At 41.0% G+C, this 19293-nt stretch overlaps 1 protein-coding gene across 1 annotated transcript; it reads left to right on the top strand.

Moving 5' to 3' along the window:
• The first annotated feature begins 2316 nt into the window (after window positions 1–2316).
• On the top strand, window positions 2317–15675 carry LOC116332691 (transmembrane and coiled-coil domain protein 3-like). Its single transcript, XM_031755734.2, has 4 exons — window positions 2317–2549; window positions 11863–12836; window positions 13038–13173; window positions 13442–15675. The coding sequence occupies exons 1-4, from the start codon at window positions 2475–2477 to the stop codon at window positions 13745–13747; spliced, it is 1491 nt and encodes a 496-aa protein (XP_031611594.1). The 5' UTR covers window positions 2317–2474; the 3' UTR covers window positions 13748–15675.
• Window positions 15676–19293: the final 3618 nt, after the last annotated feature.

Here is a 19293-nt window from a genome sequence, read left to right as displayed (position 1 = left end):
CTGCTTCTTGGAACTCGCCCTGCCTCTATAAACACACCAGATTGTTTACATGTCCCTTCTGAATTAGTAATACAAAATCTGCATCCTGCCCAACCGACTTATTGTTGTGTTTTGTGTCAAATGACGTGACGGTGGAAGATGTTGCAGGCCGCTGTGCTTACAGCTTGTGTTATAAGCTCATCAATGTTTAATCAGAGCTCAGCGCATATACGTAACTGAGCGGAGGACAGTGTCTGCAGGCTTCGTGGTAGTTACACCATGGGTGTGTCCAGCTAATTAAAAGCACTGATAGCAGCATTAAAACTTGATGAACAAATGAATGATGTTGTCTGCCGCTGTTTCCAGAAGTCCATTGTCCAGTGTATCCCAGAAGCTTCTTTGTGTGGTTCTCCATAGTCCTGTCAAACTAGTACAACGCTTTATTCACCACCTTTGAACTGCATAAGCTGCTGCATATCAATGTGTGATGCAAACCAGTGAAGAAATGGGAAACAACACGGTAACTGTTAAGGTTCGGGGATTTGTGATGCAACACGAGCCTGAGTGTTTGTGGTGGATTAGCTCATTCTGAGCTGAATCTGAATGAAAGAACCAGTTGGGCTGTTCTCATGGCCTCTGGGGTGTCTGTGCAGCTGGGAGGGGTGAGGAGGAAGAGGAGGTGGGGGGTTGGGGGTTAGTGTTGAAAAACAAGGTGACAGAACCGGTTATATGTAAGCCAGAATCTTTTACATCAAATTGAAATACTTCTTGGAGTGAAACATCAGCACGATATGTCAGTTATGCTGTCAGTTTATCTAAGATGATCAAACTTGCTGTTCTACAATACATGAGTGTCATCAAGCCAAACCTCCTTCCTTCCTGTTAGGCCTGCTGATCGTCTGGTTATAGATACATGCAATCATCACCCTATTTTAAAACATTTTTGACTTTGCAGCGTGTACTGCTTAGTTTTGTTCACTATTTTGACTGCCACCCTGTTTTTCACCATTTAAACTGAAATATTATTATGTAATAATGGTCTTCACATTTTTTGCACTTTTGCACTTTCATTTCCTTTATTTATTTTTGCACAGTTTTAAAAATGACCGCATTGTTAAATTGAATTAACCCTACAGTAAGAAACAAAGGGTTTGGTTCCCACAAGTAATTACTTTAATAGTTTCTATAGATTGGTTTTGAATAATAAAACATTTACATGTTCATATGTGTATTTTTACAACGACACAATAAGTAATATCTGAGTGAATCCTCATGCACTTTGTGGTACTTAAATTTTCAAAATGTCAGAGTTCAGAAAAAAAGAGCACTTTTTTTCTTTTTCACACCACAACAACACCACATTAACAGCTGGGTACTAGTTACCCAGTTTCAGTACTACTTCTTTTTTCAACTGCTCCCTTCAGTGGCCCCTACTCTACATGTCCTCCTTCATGACATCCATGAGATTCTTTGATGTCTGGAGAGCCATGCTCAATCATCCAGCTAAGGAAATCCCACAAATCTCTGTTCATTTTTGATAGTAGAAACATTTCATCACTCATCCAAGTGACTTCTTCACCCTCCTCTGTTGTCCTTTCCCTCTCCATATTTAGCATTCTTTGTCCAATATAGCCACTCTCCCTCCTTCTGAACCAAGTCAGCCAAATGTGCCTTCTTAACTTCGTCTCCAAACCACAGTCTCCAACTCATCTTTCTATCTTTCAGTCAATACTACCATCTCCAAACCACACATCTTGTAAACCTTCCCTTTCACTCTTTACTAAATTTAAAAACTCAGCCCTTAAGAAAATGTATGCATTAATAAGCTGACTGAGTGACTGAGGTAATGCTCTATAGGGTAAGTAGAACCCAATTCAGAATGTGCACTTTGATACTTCAAGAGCAATAAATGAGCTTTTAAACTGATATTTGCAACAGTAATTTTAAACCACAGTCTTTCAGCTTTTACTCTAGCAAATGCTCTCAAGAGTTCAATCGATGATAAGTAGATTGCCTGCTTATAATGCCTTGTTTCCCCTTTAATAACAAATGTAGGCTAAGTGGTTTAAATATTCATAAGTTATTATCTACTTTTGCTTTCCAAAACGAGATTCTTCCATTTATAATATATCTAAAACCGTATTTAATACTTATATTTCTAACTACAGTACCTTAAATTATTGTGGTAATAGAGAGAAAGAGCTTCAAGGCTGTGTTATCTACAGCAGGCAGGTACGTGTGTTTAAAGAGTTAACCCCTCCTCTTTCAGCTGAGCCACCCCTCAGAGAGACGAATGGGCGGGGTTTAGGTTCACGCGCAGTTTTGTTGAAGGGAGCAGCCAGCGCACGGGTGAGTGAGTGAGTAAGGGAGTGAGAGAGAGAGCAAAAAAAGGGGGGGTTAAACATGGATACGAGTTCAGGCGACAGTTTTAAACTAGTCCTGACACCGAAGTGACGACCCACCAGCTCCTAAGTGGCCACTAACTGGAGGTTATTATGCCCAGCGCAAACGTGTCCGTGCGAAGTTTGTCCGAAGTCGAGAAATACCTCAGCAGCAGCAGCAGCCGGATGGTGAGTGTGTGAATGACTGTTTTTGCAGCATTGTTGTGTGATAAACGGCAGGACCCGTACTGTACCAGCGATGCATTGTTGCCTCTCGAGCTCCACGTCATGTGAAACCGACAGCTGCGCCGCTTTTAAAGCTGCGTGTTTCCCCGAACAAAGAGCTTTCAGTGAGCCGCACTCATACAGATACTGTAGAAAAGAGCATGTCTTCATGAAGATGTGAAGGGGCTCTTTGAACTCCGGGCTACCGAAAGCGGTTGATCCTACGGTTTAATGATAATCTGAAAAGTTTTATTGATTCTTAGAGAAACACGCCCACCACTCCTAAATATGGTTTCTAAACACAAGGGTGGTAAGTTTAGTGGAAACATGCAAAAATATTAAACCAAACAAACACGTGGCTCCTTAATACATATTCCATGCAGTTGTTCATTTTTTAGGCTGTGGTTTGTGATCCTGCTGTGTTGCTCACCGGTGTGGAGTCTGTCCGATACGTGAGTCAGCCTAGGCCAATATTGGGTAAATGTTCAGTAAGGCTAGCTGGTATGAGAACCAGCTTTAAGTTGTGAACAACTTTATGAAACGTATTGTTGGAAAGTAAATTATGAGCTGGTCATTTTCCCCCATTGTTTACAAGAATATTGGCTGGATTATCGATTTTGCTATCAGCAGAATTAATAGTCTGAGCGGAAACTTAATAGCTTAGGTAGTGTGTTTGTTATAAGCTACTGTACTGCGCTGCGTCTTACAGGTGCTTCTGTGTTTGTGCTCAGTGACTCAGTTCATAACCTACTTAAAGGGTAAAAAAACATTAACTCTCATCCATCCCCACCTTACTGACATGCACAGCTGTGAAAAAGTAGTAAGTAGAACCCACGGAAAGGGTTAACTTAAAAACAAAAAACAAACATATTTGGACATGTAAACAGCTTATCGTCTTTTAAACAATCAAAGAGATATACTCAATCAAGTGATACATAAAATCAATATTTTCTAGTGATTTCTCCCAATTTAAGCAAATAAAAAGCAGGTCAGTCACACAGAAAAGGTAAATACGCTCCCCGCATTTATTCGACTTTCAAAGCAATTAGAATCAGTGCCTACTGTTCCCTTTGCAAGTCTGTCATGATGATTGCTCGTAAATATGAAAGATCATCAATTCTTTCTTGGAAAGATGTTCACTTCAAAAAAATCTAAAGTAAGTACCGAATATTTAACATGTAATATGCAGACTCACTGCTGATTTTCCCAGGAAGCTGGTGTCAGAGAATGATAAGAAACTATGCAAATCACCTACAAGAAGTCGGTTCCTCTACAGGGGACAATACAAGTTTCTCAGGCGAACGGCTTGCTTACTGACTTTCTCCACCAGGGAATATTTTTGCTGAATCGGTCTTTGTAAAAACAGCCATGGTGTTGTTCAAATACAAACCTTAATCATGCAAACACACAAACACTGTATCAAATATTTGCTTGTTTAGAGCCACCTACTCTGATTGGATTTATTTGCTATTTCACAACCATATGAGGATCCCAGCTCATCTATATTAAAGCGATAACAGCAGATATATAAAGGAAACTATACCACAATATATTCTTTTGATAGCGCAGTTGAGTTTTCTTTGTGGTGAGCGATCACATAAGTTCTGATTTTTAGATGTACATGAAGTGCAAGGAGGATTATATCACGTAAAGTCCTGACTACTCATATTACAATTTCATGTAGTATAAACAATGCAGAAAAGTAAGGAAAAAAAGCAAGTTTTTATGTATATGCTTATATCCTCAAAATCTCAATTTCTTTTAAGAGTACACAGTATCAGAATGTCTCTTAACTCAAGTCCCATGATAAGTCTTTTAGCTGATAGAAACTTGACAAAAGTAGCTAACTAAAACTGGGTGGTTAGGGGGAAAACCACACGAGGAGTCAGAAGTCCCCTAATGGCTGGGGCAGATCTGTTATCTGTTAAAAGCCAGAAACTTTAGCACATAAAAACGTGTGATTCTCCTGCTGCTTCAATAAAGTGGCATGAAGCAGCAAACTGTTTCTCATTTTCAGTGTGAACCTTTACATCTGACACCCCGTCACTAAAAAGTGCTATTACGGGGTTTTTTCCCTTTTTTTTTAGTTCCTGTTATTAGACTGAATTTAAGCTGAATTAAGACTATAAGTAATTGAAATCGATCACTTCTCCCCTGGAGTACAGCTTGAAAGAATCATGCGGAAAAACTTTATAGCCGGGTTCTTATATAAGCAGTCAGACCAGTTTTGTTATAATTGCTAACACAGTAAAGTGGATCAGCTCATCTGACTGTTAGCTGGTTTATTAATGCTGGGCTGTGTAGTTTTGCTTTTCCTCATTTTGTTGCCCGTAAATGGCATTCCAGTTTTGTTTCTCAAAAAGCCATCGTGCAGCAGATATAGTGGGTTAGAGGCCAAAAATGATGCAACGTGGCTTTTCGTGGCTGGCTTCCAGAGACTGCCTTTAGCCCTTTCTGAGTGGTGGCTCTGCTGAGATTGTGGCATTTCTCAGTGACCCAGGTCTCCATATGTGAACTGTGCCCTTTACCTGTAATGCTATTCTCGCATGCGTGTCATCGTGCAAAAGGTGCACATGGACCTTCACGTTGGCATAATATTTACATGCTGTGCATTGTATGCCAGAGTCCTTAAATAAAAGTAGGTCCTGTGTGGGGTTTTCTCCTGTTTGATGCCGGGAGGAGACACGAATCCTTTTAGTGTTGTTTCAGGAAGAGCACCAGTGTTATAAAAAAATAAATCTGCCAAACCAAACATGCAGAGCTACCTGCCGTGACACCTCGTGAATAAGGGAGCAGCCGAAAGTATCTTTTGAAGTGCTCGAGTCCTCGCCAACCTCGTTACATCACCGGTTCTGGTCGCTTGAATATAGCTGCGTATTTATCTTAATTGAATCCCGCTCAATACTCTCTCAGTCACTGGAGGCAAGCAGGCACTAGTAAGTGTTAATGGACTATTGATTTAGTCCTGGAGCACCTTGTCTTCTAAGATAATAGTGAATATGTCTTAAGCAATTAATTCCCCTGACCCCCTGGGGATCATTCATTCAGGGAATTTAAGACTTTAGACTCTGTTGCAAGTTTCCCCATTCCTTTTAGTCCAATAAGGTGCACAGTTTGGCCCCTCAGTAAAGAAAGCAATCAAAGTTTGACCACATACGCAGCTGTGGGATGCAGATGAGAGGAGAGAGCGGAGGGGGGAGACGCCGGGTCAGGTTTCTTTAAAATGAAAGATGTGCTCCTTGTCCCTCTCACGCTCCATATCGCTGGTTTTCTTCCTGTTTCCCTGTGTGAGCCCTGAGTGGGAGAGCGTCTGTATCCATGAGGATCAGCTGGAGGGAATACCAATAAGCATCGAGGGCTTCTTCCCCTCTGCGGTTCTGTTCTCGGCTGAAGGGACAGTTTTGTTCCATCTCTTCGAGTGTGCCAGCTCCATTGCCTTGTTTGTGCGTGTTTACTTGGGCGTGCCAAGAGCCAGTGACAGCACACCAAACACCAAATGTTTTGTCATTTGGATCCAGTTACTTCAAACTGGTGCAAACACCTGTGCTTGTATTTGAATGTGCTTGTGTTCTTGCATGACCTGGCCCTGTGAACTGATGGTTTCTCTAGATTGCAAAAGGGATTGTGAGTACTAGCAAACATTACTTCCTGGTATTGGGGACAATGTGTTCCTGTTTGCATAAGAAAATGTCTGTGGTTATAATAATGTTCACTCAAACTGAAAGGGGCAGTGGGTTCAGCAAGATGAAAAGAAATCAGCTGCACGTTCAATCAATCTAAACCAATATTTATTTTATCCATACTACTCAGAATTTAGTAAACATCCCCTGCACATCCACCCAGTTCTAAATAATTTGCGAGCTCTCCGCCGTGCGCTTCCCCAGAACTTAAATGCTGAATTGCTGCTCAGTCTGTTTCTCGTGGTGGTGCAGTGGGCAGATGAGTGCGAGGCCTGCCTTTGCATGAAAAATTGAATCACTAACTAGATCATTGATCCAAGAGAGAGTACACTGCAGTGCAAGATAAGCAGCATCTGCAGTGACTTTGCCCTCGAACTGTAGCTAAGTTTTGAGTGGGTTTTCTCAGGCCTAACAACACACAGCGTTTCCTTGTTGGGTTAAGATTGAGGCTAATGCAGATGGATCTTTATGTTATGCTGTCAAGCGAGGTCAGGGCTTATTAAATGGGTCATGGTGCTGGACAGACTCTGTGTGCTATGTAGGACAGCGTGGGAGGGGGAACAGGGGGCTCATGCAGGGTTGAGTTGTGAAGGAAGCACCCTGAGGGCACGGAGGAGTCCTGCTGATCCTACTGTTGGAGATGATGATGATGATTGGGATGATGTGTGCTGCTGAGCTCTGTTTGGGAGCAACCTCTGTTCCTGTCCTTTTTATATCCGTTTCAGTTCTCTCTCTCTCTGCCTTGTCTCCCGCTCTCTGTTTTTTTCTTCTTCTGCTCTACTGACACACTAAAATCTATTTGTGAGTCAAAACACCAGTGGGCGTATTGCCTGGCTTGCTAATTCTAAAGACAACATCTTGAAGACTTTATTTAGAGTGAGAACACACAGCATTTGTAGTGATAAAACATATTTTAAAGGCACGATTAGAGGGATTAGGGGGGATCAAAAATGTAACCGCAATCTCACCGGTCTCTGGCTGTGCAAATGTTTTTGGAGAAAGTGAGTGAAAAGTAGGGCAGCTCCTCAGCAGATTTGGGGAGGACATTTTCATCAGCGTGAGCCTACTTCATTTAGCAGGACCACTCATCCGCAGAGACCTTCAGATTGCTCCTGCGGTTATTCAGAGTGGTTTGAAATCTTAAGTAGCAGCAGCAGTGGTGGTGCAGATGTGCTTATTAAATTGAAATGATACAATTTCATCAATCTCGTGTGAGGAAATTGCCAGCTGTCATACTTGCAGATGGTTTCCAGAATGTGAAAAATGTCTGGGTTGTGTTATTTAGGTCGCTCTCACGGTTATGTCCTCATCCCGTTAAAAGCCACTTGTGTTTATATCACAAAGCTCCTTGTTTTATCATTTTTAAGCTTGAAATTCAGGTGCAGTGCAAGTGTGGAAGTTTTATCAATACCCTTTACATAAATCTTACTGCAGGCCTCGGCAGTGATTCAGCAGTGGTTGCCAGGTGGCCATTTGATCTATTTTGCACTTGTTCCATATTTATGTTATCTCAGCACATTGAAGCAACAGAGTAAGACCCCTGTTCTCAGTGTTTAGCCCCTAATGGTGCAGAGGACGATATTGAACATTTCCAAAGTAAACGCTAGTGGTGGGAGAGTGCCTGAGGAGCTAGCTTTGTTCAAGTACTGCAGAAATAGCATGCAGTCTAAGCTGTCTGGTGGAACAGGCAGTTCTTTGTGACTGTCATATGAACACTGAAAAGATTTGGTAATTTGAGCGAGCAATACAGCAGCTTACTTTACACTTCCTCTTAAGCGAGGCGTCATTAGGTTTCTCATTGTTCTGTATGGAAATCAGGTTTGACTAAAAGGTCGGTTTATATGTGAAACCAATTGTTTGGTGGAGAATTAGAGCCTTCACAGCCGATGGGGCAAGACCACAATTGGATGCAGGGTTCGTCTGGCTTTACGTCAGGCCAATGAATCCATATGCAGTGGCTCAGTCCTGGACAGGGCAGAGGTAGAACATGACAAAGTAAGCTTTTTTCTCTGCAGAGAAAGACTTCTGTGTTCAATAAGGACAGATGCCAGAGAGAGTGTGAGAGTAGGACGAGGACAGAGGCTGAAAAAAACCCTGGCTTGCTTGTAGAAATAAGCGTGCCGTTCTCCAGTTATACACTGTACATAATAAAGAATATACTGTGTAAGAGCAGTGTAATTACAGACAAATATATATATTTATATATGTGTGTCTGTGTGTATAAATGAGATTAGTTTAAAGCCATGATGGCAGCTTAATGCTGATTTTGCCATAACGACATGCTAAAAGCTGATGTTTAACAAGTGTAATTTTTACTGTTTTCACTATCTTAGTTGAGCCTGTTAGCATTCCAACATTTGCTGATTTACACTAAATCAGTGATTCTCTAATTGATGGATGCTGTGTAGTCAGTTAGTTTGTCCTCTTCATTCCTAGAGGGAATAATGGATCTGTCAGCTCAGCCATCACAGTTTGCCACCATGTTTTTTGGGGTTTTTTTTGAGCTGATCATGTTATCCCAGTGGTGTCCTTCTTAGAGGGGTCAGTTCAAGGGGAGCATCCAGGATGGGTGAAATGGTCTGACACTAACAAGGCTAGCTTGAATCTTATATTATAATAAATAAAACAACAGTTTAACTTTAGCTTTAAGTTTTTGTTTGTGTATTATTAAAGCATGATTAATTCACTGATTGTTGATTAAAGTGTATTTGTTTCTGGGGTGGAAATAATTTTTTGGACTTTGAAAGCAGAGACCGAACAGAACACGTTTTAGGAACATATCCCTAAACATGCCATTAGTTGCATTGTTGACTTTTTGACCCGATGATGCCTTTACAAAGTCACGATATGTAAATTATGTCACAGTTCATCCAGTGGCTGCTGAGGATTGCAGTATGCACCAACGTAACCACCAGCTTCTCCTAGTAATAATCAGTTCTTGCCTAACTTATCAGACTATCAAACAAGTTTGACTAGTTGAGTGTGAAGTCATAGTGGCAGCAGCAGGTTAATGGAATTTACCTCCTTTACCTGACCTCATACTCCGTTTACAGGAAGTAAACTGAATTTACTTGTCTAATAGGATACCTTGAATGAATAGCAATGAATAAAACAACAGTGTAACTTGCATGATTTCTAATTTGCTTTGTATGTTTGATTGCATATTATCAGTGCTTGATTAATTAACTGATAGTTTATTAAAAAACTTTTTTTCTGGTGTGGAAATAATTTTTGACTTTGGACTACTAAAGTTGCTGCCAGAAGTTCCTTTTAGGAACAAGGCACTAAACATTGTATTAGTTGTGTTGATAGTTAGGTTAAATATTGGGGAAAACGGCCTTTTTGCCTGATGATGGTGTTACAACATCAGTAGATATATGTTCCTGGAATCATAGTTATATGTGCTAAATCATGCAGCACATCATTCAGTGGCTGCAGACTGATTACAGTCTGCACCAACGTGACCACATGCATGGCTAAAAACATACGTGAAGCAGTTTGTGCTTGTTCACTGTGGTACAAACACAGTGTGTCGCAGTAATAATCATGTCATCAGATTCTTGCCTTACTTATCACACTATTAAACAAGTTTGGCTAGTTCAGTGTGACATCATAGAGCAAACAGCAGGTAAATGGTATTCACCTGTGTAATTGGATACCTTGAATTCAGCTGAATTCAGAGAGATGGTCCTGCTGACTGTGCTTTTGTTTTAGTCTGAGAAGCTGACTATGTTTTTCAGTGTGTGCACAAGGCATGTACTCATACATCATCCTGTAAACCTTCTCTCGAGGTTCACGTGGGAGTCATGTGTTGAGAAGTTTCATTATGTGGTTAACTGTGGGTGCATTTGTCTGATGTCAAGATACTTAGCTTGCAATATGTGACCATTACGTGGCGATGCTGAAATTCTAAGCAAGATTGAGCCTGCTTGAGTTGGCTGTTTATTTACTTGAAACTAGTGGTGTTACATTTGTTAAGGATTAGTGCAGTATTGTGCCACCTATAGTGCTTATTGTACAACACTTAGTGTAAGGCTTTAATAGCTTACACCCTCTTTCACTACATGGGTGTTGCACTGTGATCAGCTTGCAAGATGAAGTGGTTTGTTGAGCCACCGATGGGCTGCAGTTTTTTACACTTTAAGCGACACTTCTGCTCTTTAAAGTGCAGCTCAGAAGCATGATTCAATTTTTGCTTCTCTGCTTTTCTACAGTTTCCTCATAACGGGATGTCTTCTAGTTCCCCACTAAATGCAAACTTGCTTATTCAGCCTGTATATATTATGCTTACTTCCTCAAACCTACAACAGAGTACAAAAAGTGAGCATAACATTCAGCTTTAATCACAAAAAACGGTTATTAACCGTAAAACTAGGGTACATTGTCTGGAATAGGGATTTTCTGCTGCCTTGCGCCTTTGTGTGACATTATCACTGACCTACATTAGATGTACATGCTCCACTTCTTTAACACATACTAAGAGTAGTTATATGAATTTTGTCAACTGTTTTTTTTTCTATATTATAAACAAACAGGATTAAATTCTGGCTCTTAAAATGTAACAGATTTTCCAAATAAGAGCATTATAGACACGCCCAGATGGCCTCACAGTGTGAAATGCTGAATAGTGCTCGAGCCAGGGCTTACTATGTGGAAATATTGTATATTGTTGTTTATGTCTAAAAAATAATGATGTTTACCCCAATCATTTAAGCTAGTAATTTGAAGCAAATGAGCTCCTGAAAACATTATCGGATTCATAGTATGAGCAGTTGGTCACATGTACTTTTACTTTACAGCTGCAGCTGTAGATTGTAATGCTTAGTTAAAAATGCTGACCTACTTTTAGGTTGTTTAGCATAGCTGTGTCTCTGTGATAATGATAAAGACCCTCCGTATTAAAGACTCGTACCCAGGAAGTGTAAATGTAATTTCATTGTCGATTAAAATATTATGTTCAAATTTAAATCTGGGGCCAAAACTAGATGGCAGGCCCTGATCTTTAAAAAAAGGTAAAATAAAAACCATACTTTTTGAATTCAGACTTTTTTAGTTGGAAGTCTTGATAAAATATTTATTTTTCCAGATGGCTGTCTTTTTTGTTTTTTATTAAGCAGAATTCTGTAAAAGGTCCTTCCTGTAAATTCACCATTTTAATACATTATTTACACTGAAAAAATATCTCTTGTAAATTACAGTAAAATGCTGTCATCTACATTTAAAAGCATGAAACAGTTATAGGTTACCTACTGCAATTGAAAACAGTGGATTTGTGCGATGAGTGTCCGTAGATTATGTGCCTTGTGTGTGTGGTACGATGTGCGTTTTACTTTTCTTTTTTGAATTTTGGATGGTTACTTTTAGTGACTAGCATGTATGTGTGTATATATTTTGGAGGTGGTGGGAATTGATGCAAAATGAGTACAAGTCCAGTGTCTCTTAACTGAGAAAGGAAAAATACTTTATTCTACTGTGAGATGACCAGTTGCTTGTTTTTAATAGCAGTGCTGTGGTATTGACTGGTACGTGACTGTACCAAATTTCGTATATTTTTATAGGACTGTTTAAGCCTAATTTTTGATTTTCTTCTTTTCTAGGACCGGAGTAGAGAGAGCAGTTTTATAGGCCTCCCCCTGTCAATGCGGCGGGGGTCTTCAGAGAATAATTTGGATCTGGAGCTCTGTGATGGAAGTCCCTATCCTGCTCTCGGCTTTGAGGTCCAGCGTAGTCGCTCGTGCTTGGACAGCCTCCAGCAAAAGATACTGAAAGTCACAGAACAGCTTAAGATCGAGCAAACGACACGAGATGAGAATTTAGCTGAGTATCTGAAGCTCATGGATAGTGCGGACAAGCAGCAGGTGGGGCGCATCAAGCAGGTGTTTGAGAAAAAGAACCAGAAGTCAGCTCAGAACATTGCCCAGATGCAAAAGAAGCTGGAAACGTACCATCGAAAGATGAAAGACAGTGAAATCTATCAAAGCCCTCCCGCTCGCTCTTCCTCTGTTAAACACAGCACCATACCCCGGGAGTCACCCAGACAGCTGAGGGACATGACAAGCAGTGGCCGACACCCGACCATGGACAAGATCAAAACCATTGGACCAGGTGTTTCGCTGTCTCCTCCTTTCTTCTTCAGCAAGCCCAGAGAGTTCGCCAACCTCATCAGGAACAAGTTTGGGAGCGCTGATAACATTGCCCACCTCAAAACCACTCTGGACTCTTCTTCTCCACTGCCCACTGACACTGAAGGAAAGGGACTGGGTAACAGCACCTCTATAGTGGGCAAACCCAAGTATCCCAGTGATGACGAGTGCTCCTCAGGCAGCGCTTCTGTTTCAGACAATAATGGAAACCCAGCAGGGGCAGGAGCGTCTGCAGGGTCGTGTCAGAGCCAGGCTAAGGGGGACCAAACAGGGGAAGACAACCAGGGCAGACTTGCCCTGACCCTGGAGGAGGTGAGGGAGATTAAAGATGCCCAGAATCAGCTGGAGGAGGATATAGAGGAGTTAAAGGCACAGTTCGAGAGAGAGTACGGCATTATCAGCCAATCACTGCAGGATGAGAGATACAGGTACGATTACAGAACTTGGCATTTCATTATTGTTAAATAACACACCGCCCGGCCTAATAAGAACAGACATACTAATATAAAATGTTCATCTAAAATAAACAAGCGAATTGAGATAACAATAAGCTTAATATCACGTGTAGTTAACAAGTTTAAAATCCGCAATGATATAAATATTAACCATCCCCTTGTGTTGACTGGCAGGTATGAGCGTTTGGAAGACCAGCTGAACGACCTGACAGAGCTTCACCAGAATGAGATGGCAAATCTGAAGCAGGAGCTGGCCAGCATTGAGGAGAGGGTGGCCTACCAGGCTCACGAAAGGGCCAGGGACATACAGGTAAATAGTGGTGAATCCACTTATGTTGCGATGCTTCACACATAAGCATCACATAAGATTGATCACAAAAAAATACGCCATGCCTGTAAGTGTCTAATATCTCAACACATGGCCATTGTCATCTGTCCAAGCGGCCTCTTTCTGCTGATGCAGAAGAATTCTTTTAGAGGAATTTGGGTAATTGAGTGTTTAAAGGTCAGCGAAATGCCCTTTAGCAAGTTGAGATACGGTCTGACCCATAAAAAAACTCTCTCCCCGTCTTTCTCAGGAAGCCCTGGAGTCGTGTCAGACTCGCGTGTCCAAGCTGGAGCTCCAGCAGCAGCAGCAGCAGCAGACGGTCCAGCTCGAGAGCCACGACGCCCGAGTCCTGCTGGGGAAGAGCATCAACGTCATGGTGGCCATCATCACTGTCATCCTGGTGTGCGTCTCCACTGCTGCCAAGTTCGCTGCTCCACTGATGAGGAGCCGGTATCATGTGGTAGCTACCTGCCTGGGAATTTGTTTTTTGACTGTATTTTGGAAGAACTGGGACCGTTTACAGTATGCCTTAGACAGGTTATTGATGCCTGCTTAATAGGAAAGAAAACACACTGAAAATATCATTAACACGGAAGCTGTAAGTTGTCAGGAGAGGACGGTCTGAGAGGATTGGTTGTACAATCATCAGAAGACGTAGTCGCCATGCAATTACACAGATCTCTCTTTTTTTAGTCAGACTGAAATAAAACTCTTGATTTTTTTCTCCTCTAGAACTTGAATGTGTGTTACTAACTATTTCATATAACATTCAAATTTTATTTACATAACAGCAAACTCTGCTAGTTACCCGGTGATTGCTCTGAGTCAAGAGGGGGGAGGAAAAGTGATTTTTTTATTATTGAGTTACTGTTTTAGGTAAATAATCCATAAATAAAGATGTGCAATTATTCTTTCTCGTTTGTCTTAGGCTTGACTTTAACATAAATCAAACTACACTCAAAAACTCAAACAAGACCTCGGTCGTCGTGTCTTGTTGTCCACGCCTATGAAATTCTAATTCCACTGAAGAGGACGCTTCCATATTTAGGAATATTTGCATTTATTTGATATTCTGATTGCTAAATATGTGCCAGCAGACATTTCGTTTACAAAAAGCACAAACTGTTATATGGTTTTTAAGAGGTTTTGCTGCTGGTAGGTAGACTTTGCAAAGCTGTTCCTCAGTGTCCTCAGGCTTAGTTTTAAGGTACATTAACAGGTTGCATGAAAATGAATGACCATATTTTTCTAATTGTGAAAGTAATTGTTTCACTGGAGAATCTGCAGACAAAAATTAGCGACACTGGACATCCTATTTTTATGCATTCTTTTTCTTCATTACGTTTTTTTAAACGTTGTCTGGCCTTGTCCTAAAGTGCAATATATTTGATTTCCAAGAGCACAGTTTGTTTTTAACAATTATTCTTTTACGAGTGGGCGTTTTCACATCAGTGACAGGGAGCTGGAAGGAAGGAAAACAACACTAATGTTAGCACGAGAGATCCATAACCACGGAAGTCACTGCTGGGCTCTGACAAGACCAGCTGTCTCTTCTCTCAAGGGCCAAAAAAATCAATCCATCTGCATTAGCGCATGCTAGTAGCGTAATATCAGCACACACCAGCTCTCTAGCATAGACACACAGCACAGTCGCTCATTTAGTTCACTGTATATACAGTAAATAATGTCTTAGGCTTTTTGTTTCCCCTACTTCCACTTTCATGTTGGACTTTTACTAATAATGTGACAGAGAGATGATGGGGTATACTGTGATACAATGCCTTTTTCTGAGGAAAAATGCAATTCCCTTCTTAAAAGAGCAAAAAAACCAACAAAAAAAGCCTTCACTACTCGCAGCAGAGAGGATGCAGGCGAAAAGCTCTCAGTGAAAAACTACAAGCCTATATTTTTTTCCTCTTGGACTTAGAGTTGTGTTATTTCATTTTGTCTTGTAAACGTTGCCTACAAGAATTCCACATGAAGCCGTGGACCACTTTTAATGTCCGTCTGCCACAATAATCACCTTTGCGTTTATATTTATCGTCATCTTTCTGTTTTAAGGACTGTATGATTTTTTTGTTTTGTTTTGTTTGTTTGTTCCCGTTTTGACATATTTAAAGGAAGTTTTACAAACAGAACTAAAATCTGGTTTACATGCTGTTTTCATCTCTGGTGCACTATCTGATCAATCAGTTGTATTTTTATGCATTATGTGCCTTCGTCTAACCATTTCTGTTAAATTAAACCTTTTTAAATCAACCTGTTTATGGAATTGATGTTGAGTGACTGTGATTTTTTTTTGTTGTATTTGTGTCATTCTGTAAATGTGGACTGCTGCTATAAAACAACAAAGTTCGGTAAAACGCCATCTGAGTAAGATATTTATATCAGCGGAAAAGTATGAGTGCAGTCCTTGTTAATAATACTGATTTTTATTTCTCATTATCTTATTTTCTTATGGGACAAATAAACCTAATTCAAGCAGTCCAAGTATTTGCATGGCTCTTCTACTAAACACTATCTCCTTCATCACCACTAGGGGGTGGTAGTGCTGCACTTTTGACATGAACGTAGGCAAGAACGGTGCAGAACATTATGCAGTCTGCATGGCAGTACTATACACGTTTATTCTTTTTTCTTTAATCTACACGATAGATTCAGTCAAAAAAGAAAAAAGGCATCACTTCAAACAAATATATAAACTACAAAGATTCATTGAAACAGTAATATTCAAAACCAGTGTGGAGAAGTAGTGCCCTCTTCTGAAACTTACAGCTTACCCTATACAATCACCGGACACTTTATTAGGTACACTGGTCCATCACCAGGTTGTCCCTTCTTTTGGGTTAATTCTTTGGAAACATTCCTCAGAGATTGTGGTTCATATTGTAATCACAGCATCGCACAACTGATGCAGTTATATTATTCCTGCATCCAAATCTCCTGTTCCACCACATCCCAATGATGGTCTATTGGATTGGGATCTGCTGACTGTGGAGGCCATTTGAGTACAGTGAGCTAACTGTCATGTTCAAAGAAACCAGTGTGAGGTGATTTGAGTTTTGCGACATGGTGCTTTAACTTGCCGGGACCAGCCATCACAAGATGTGAACACTGTGGTCATGAAAGGAAGGACGTGGTCAGCAAAAAATACTCGCGTAGGCTGTGACATTCGGTACTAAGGGGACCAAAGTGGGCTAAGAAAATATCTCTCATACCATTACAGCACCACCAAAAGCCTGAACTGTTGATGCAAAGTAGGATGCTTTCAGGTTTACGCCGAATTCTGACCCTACCATCTGAATGTCGCAGGAGAAATCTTCAGACCAAGCAGTGAATTTCCAACCTTCTGTTGTCCAATTTTAGTCAACCTGTGGAAACTGTAGCTGACAGAAGTGACACCCCATGTGCTCCTTTGTTCATCTGCTTCTGAAGAGAAGCTCTTCTGCATAACTTGGATGTAACAAATGGTTATTTGAGTTACCTTACCTAAAATATGGTTGTGTGGAAAAATCCCAGTAGATCAGCATTTTCTGAATTATTAAAACCAGCAACAAAGTTCAAAGTCACATTAATCACCTTTCTTCCATAATTCCGATGCTCAGTTTGAACTTCAACAGGTCATCTTGATCATGTCCACATGGCTAAATGCACTGAGTTGCTGCCACTGATATCTTAGCTGATTAGATATCTCCTTTAAGGAGATACCTAATGTACCTAATAAAGTGTGTGTCTACAATTTGTGCAGCATATTTCACAATATTTCCTTATCGTTAAATCTAGCTCCATGCTTTCTGCATACTGATGCTGCTCCATAAATGAGCGGTGCGACTCCCATCCGTGTGGATTTTAGCACCCATGGGGCTGATGATCATAGATGCCTTCAGTTTAATGAATGAGCACATTACAGCGATATCAATCAGGCCCGATAGTAAATCACATCACTGTAAAGCTACAATACCACTGAAATATTATTTCCAACCAGATTTTGTTTATTCGCTTAACTTTGAATCTGAACATGAAGCTGTGTGGAAGTCATCCAGATGATTTTGTCTCCTGCCACATCATCAAAGTGAATGATCATCAAAGTATTATTATTTTTTTGGTGAAGTCTAATGTGACTCTTCGTTTTTGTGGACGTGTAAGTGTTCTTTGCTTGGCTGGATGGTCTGAGAGAGATTTTCTTTACTACAGAAAGAAATCTGTGATCATCCACCATTGTTCAGCAGACCAGGGCTTTTAATCCTGTCAAACCAACCAATGCATTTTCTTTCTTTTTTTCTTTTTTTTTTAAATTTAACCTGTTTAATAAAAATACAAATGATTTCTTCAGTCGTCAATGACACATTCTTTTTTTCAGCCCCTCAAATTAAAGATGAAAGTGCACTTCAGTCCAGTCTTGACTGATTCATTTAAACTGTGCTGGAACAGAGAGACAAAATCGCAATTTTCTCACCGTCCAAACATTTCCGGACCTAATGGTAAAGTGTAAATCAAAACCTTGTGATAACACTTACTTACCATGACAACTCACTGAGCAGCTGAAAATTAGGCTAGGCAAATAAAATGCAGCTCACAATGTCCTCTTCCTGAGATGTCATGGAAAAGGAAGGAGGAAAAAGGCATTTGAAAGGACCCCCGCCACCCCACCCCCCACATATCACTGGAAAAAGTCTCCAGGAAGTGTTGAGTGGTGCTCTGTTAAACATTGAAACTTTATAGGCCAAACACATTCTATATATGGATGAATCATCAACAATCCCTGCGACCTCGTCAACAATCTGGCGTCTGCAAAGCAACAGCTGATTAAGCCAGACTCATTTAGAAAAAGAAGTGGAGTGGACTGATGAAGTTAACATTAAGCTCGCTGGGCACAATCACGAAAGGTGTGTTTGAGTGAAAAGGGAAAAGCGCTTGATGAAAAGAACAGCTTGACAACTGTTAATCATAGGTGTGAAAATATTCTGCTTTTGGGGGTTTGTGTGGCAGTCAGAGGTACAGGAAACACTGCACAGATAAGAGGGAAGAACAGATTAAGTGCTTACTTTACGGGCCCAGCTTTTGCAATATGCTAAGACTACTGTTTGTTTTTTTAAATTTAAGTTCGTGAAACAGTAGCAACGTATTAGTATTTAAAGGATGTTCAGTGTTTGACACAATACACCCGAAATGAACCCCAATGCGCGGTTAAACTCGGATGCAGTGCAATACGGTTCACCTGGCTCAGCATGTGCATGGTAATATCTGTGTGATTAGCGCCTGCCTGCCAAGCAGAGGTACAGACACATGGTGCGACACAGGAACAGGAATGCTGATGATGGACACATTGCTTAACCGGGGTCCCTCTGGCTCTGGTTCTCACTGAAGTTCAACTCTGAAATGGTGACTTGCTTATGCATAAGTCTCTCTGTCTCTGAGTGTGTGTGTGTGTGTGAGAGAGAGTGGGAGGACTGACTGTGTTTCATGCATTTGAGGAGCAACTAAGGCTTCCGGAGGGGGGGAAAATTCAGATTGGAGTGACGCAGAGATCCTAACACACAAGCACACACACATACACCCAACCACCCACACGCGGAAGCTTAAAAACTGGGATTATGAGCTATATTTTTAGGTATGAATGGAGAGCAATATTTTCCTCCCCAATCTTCCTTCTCCTCTTTATTACGTGGTCTAAAAAGTGGGCGCTTCCCTTTGATGTGAGCCTCCGTCTTGTGTGTGTGTGTTTTTTTTTCCATTGTTCGGTCCCTTGTGGCTCCTGAAGCCCGCTGGCCTATTCACTGGGCTCCATAATGAGGTGCTAATTATCACAGGACCTCATCAAGTCTCTTTGGGCCCGCAGCTAAGCCTCCTCCTCACATAGGTTGGCATGGTGACTGTAGGGGACAGGACCTGGAGGAGGCCGCCAAAAAGGACTGCCGCAGCTTCACTCCTGCTTTCTCCTCTAGTGAGGAGGAGGAGTGAGAGGGACACTTTTTTTTTCACTTGCGGGAAAACAGAGTGGGAAGTGTGTAGATAGAATTAGCTATAAGTACCGCTGTCTTTTTGTTTACGTGCGTTTTATAAAAATGTGGGTGGAGTGTGTAGAGTCCGTTCACTTCCAAA

This window comes from Oreochromis aureus, linkage group 7 (genome assembly GCF_013358895.1).
Source record: "Oreochromis aureus strain Israel breed Guangdong linkage group 7, ZZ_aureus, whole genome shotgun sequence".
NCBI classification, from domain to species: Eukaryota; Metazoa; Chordata; class Actinopteri; order Cichliformes; family Cichlidae; genus Oreochromis; species Oreochromis aureus.
The sequence above is the reverse complement of the archived record's forward strand: the minus strand, read 5'-3'. Positions and strand labels throughout refer to the sequence as shown.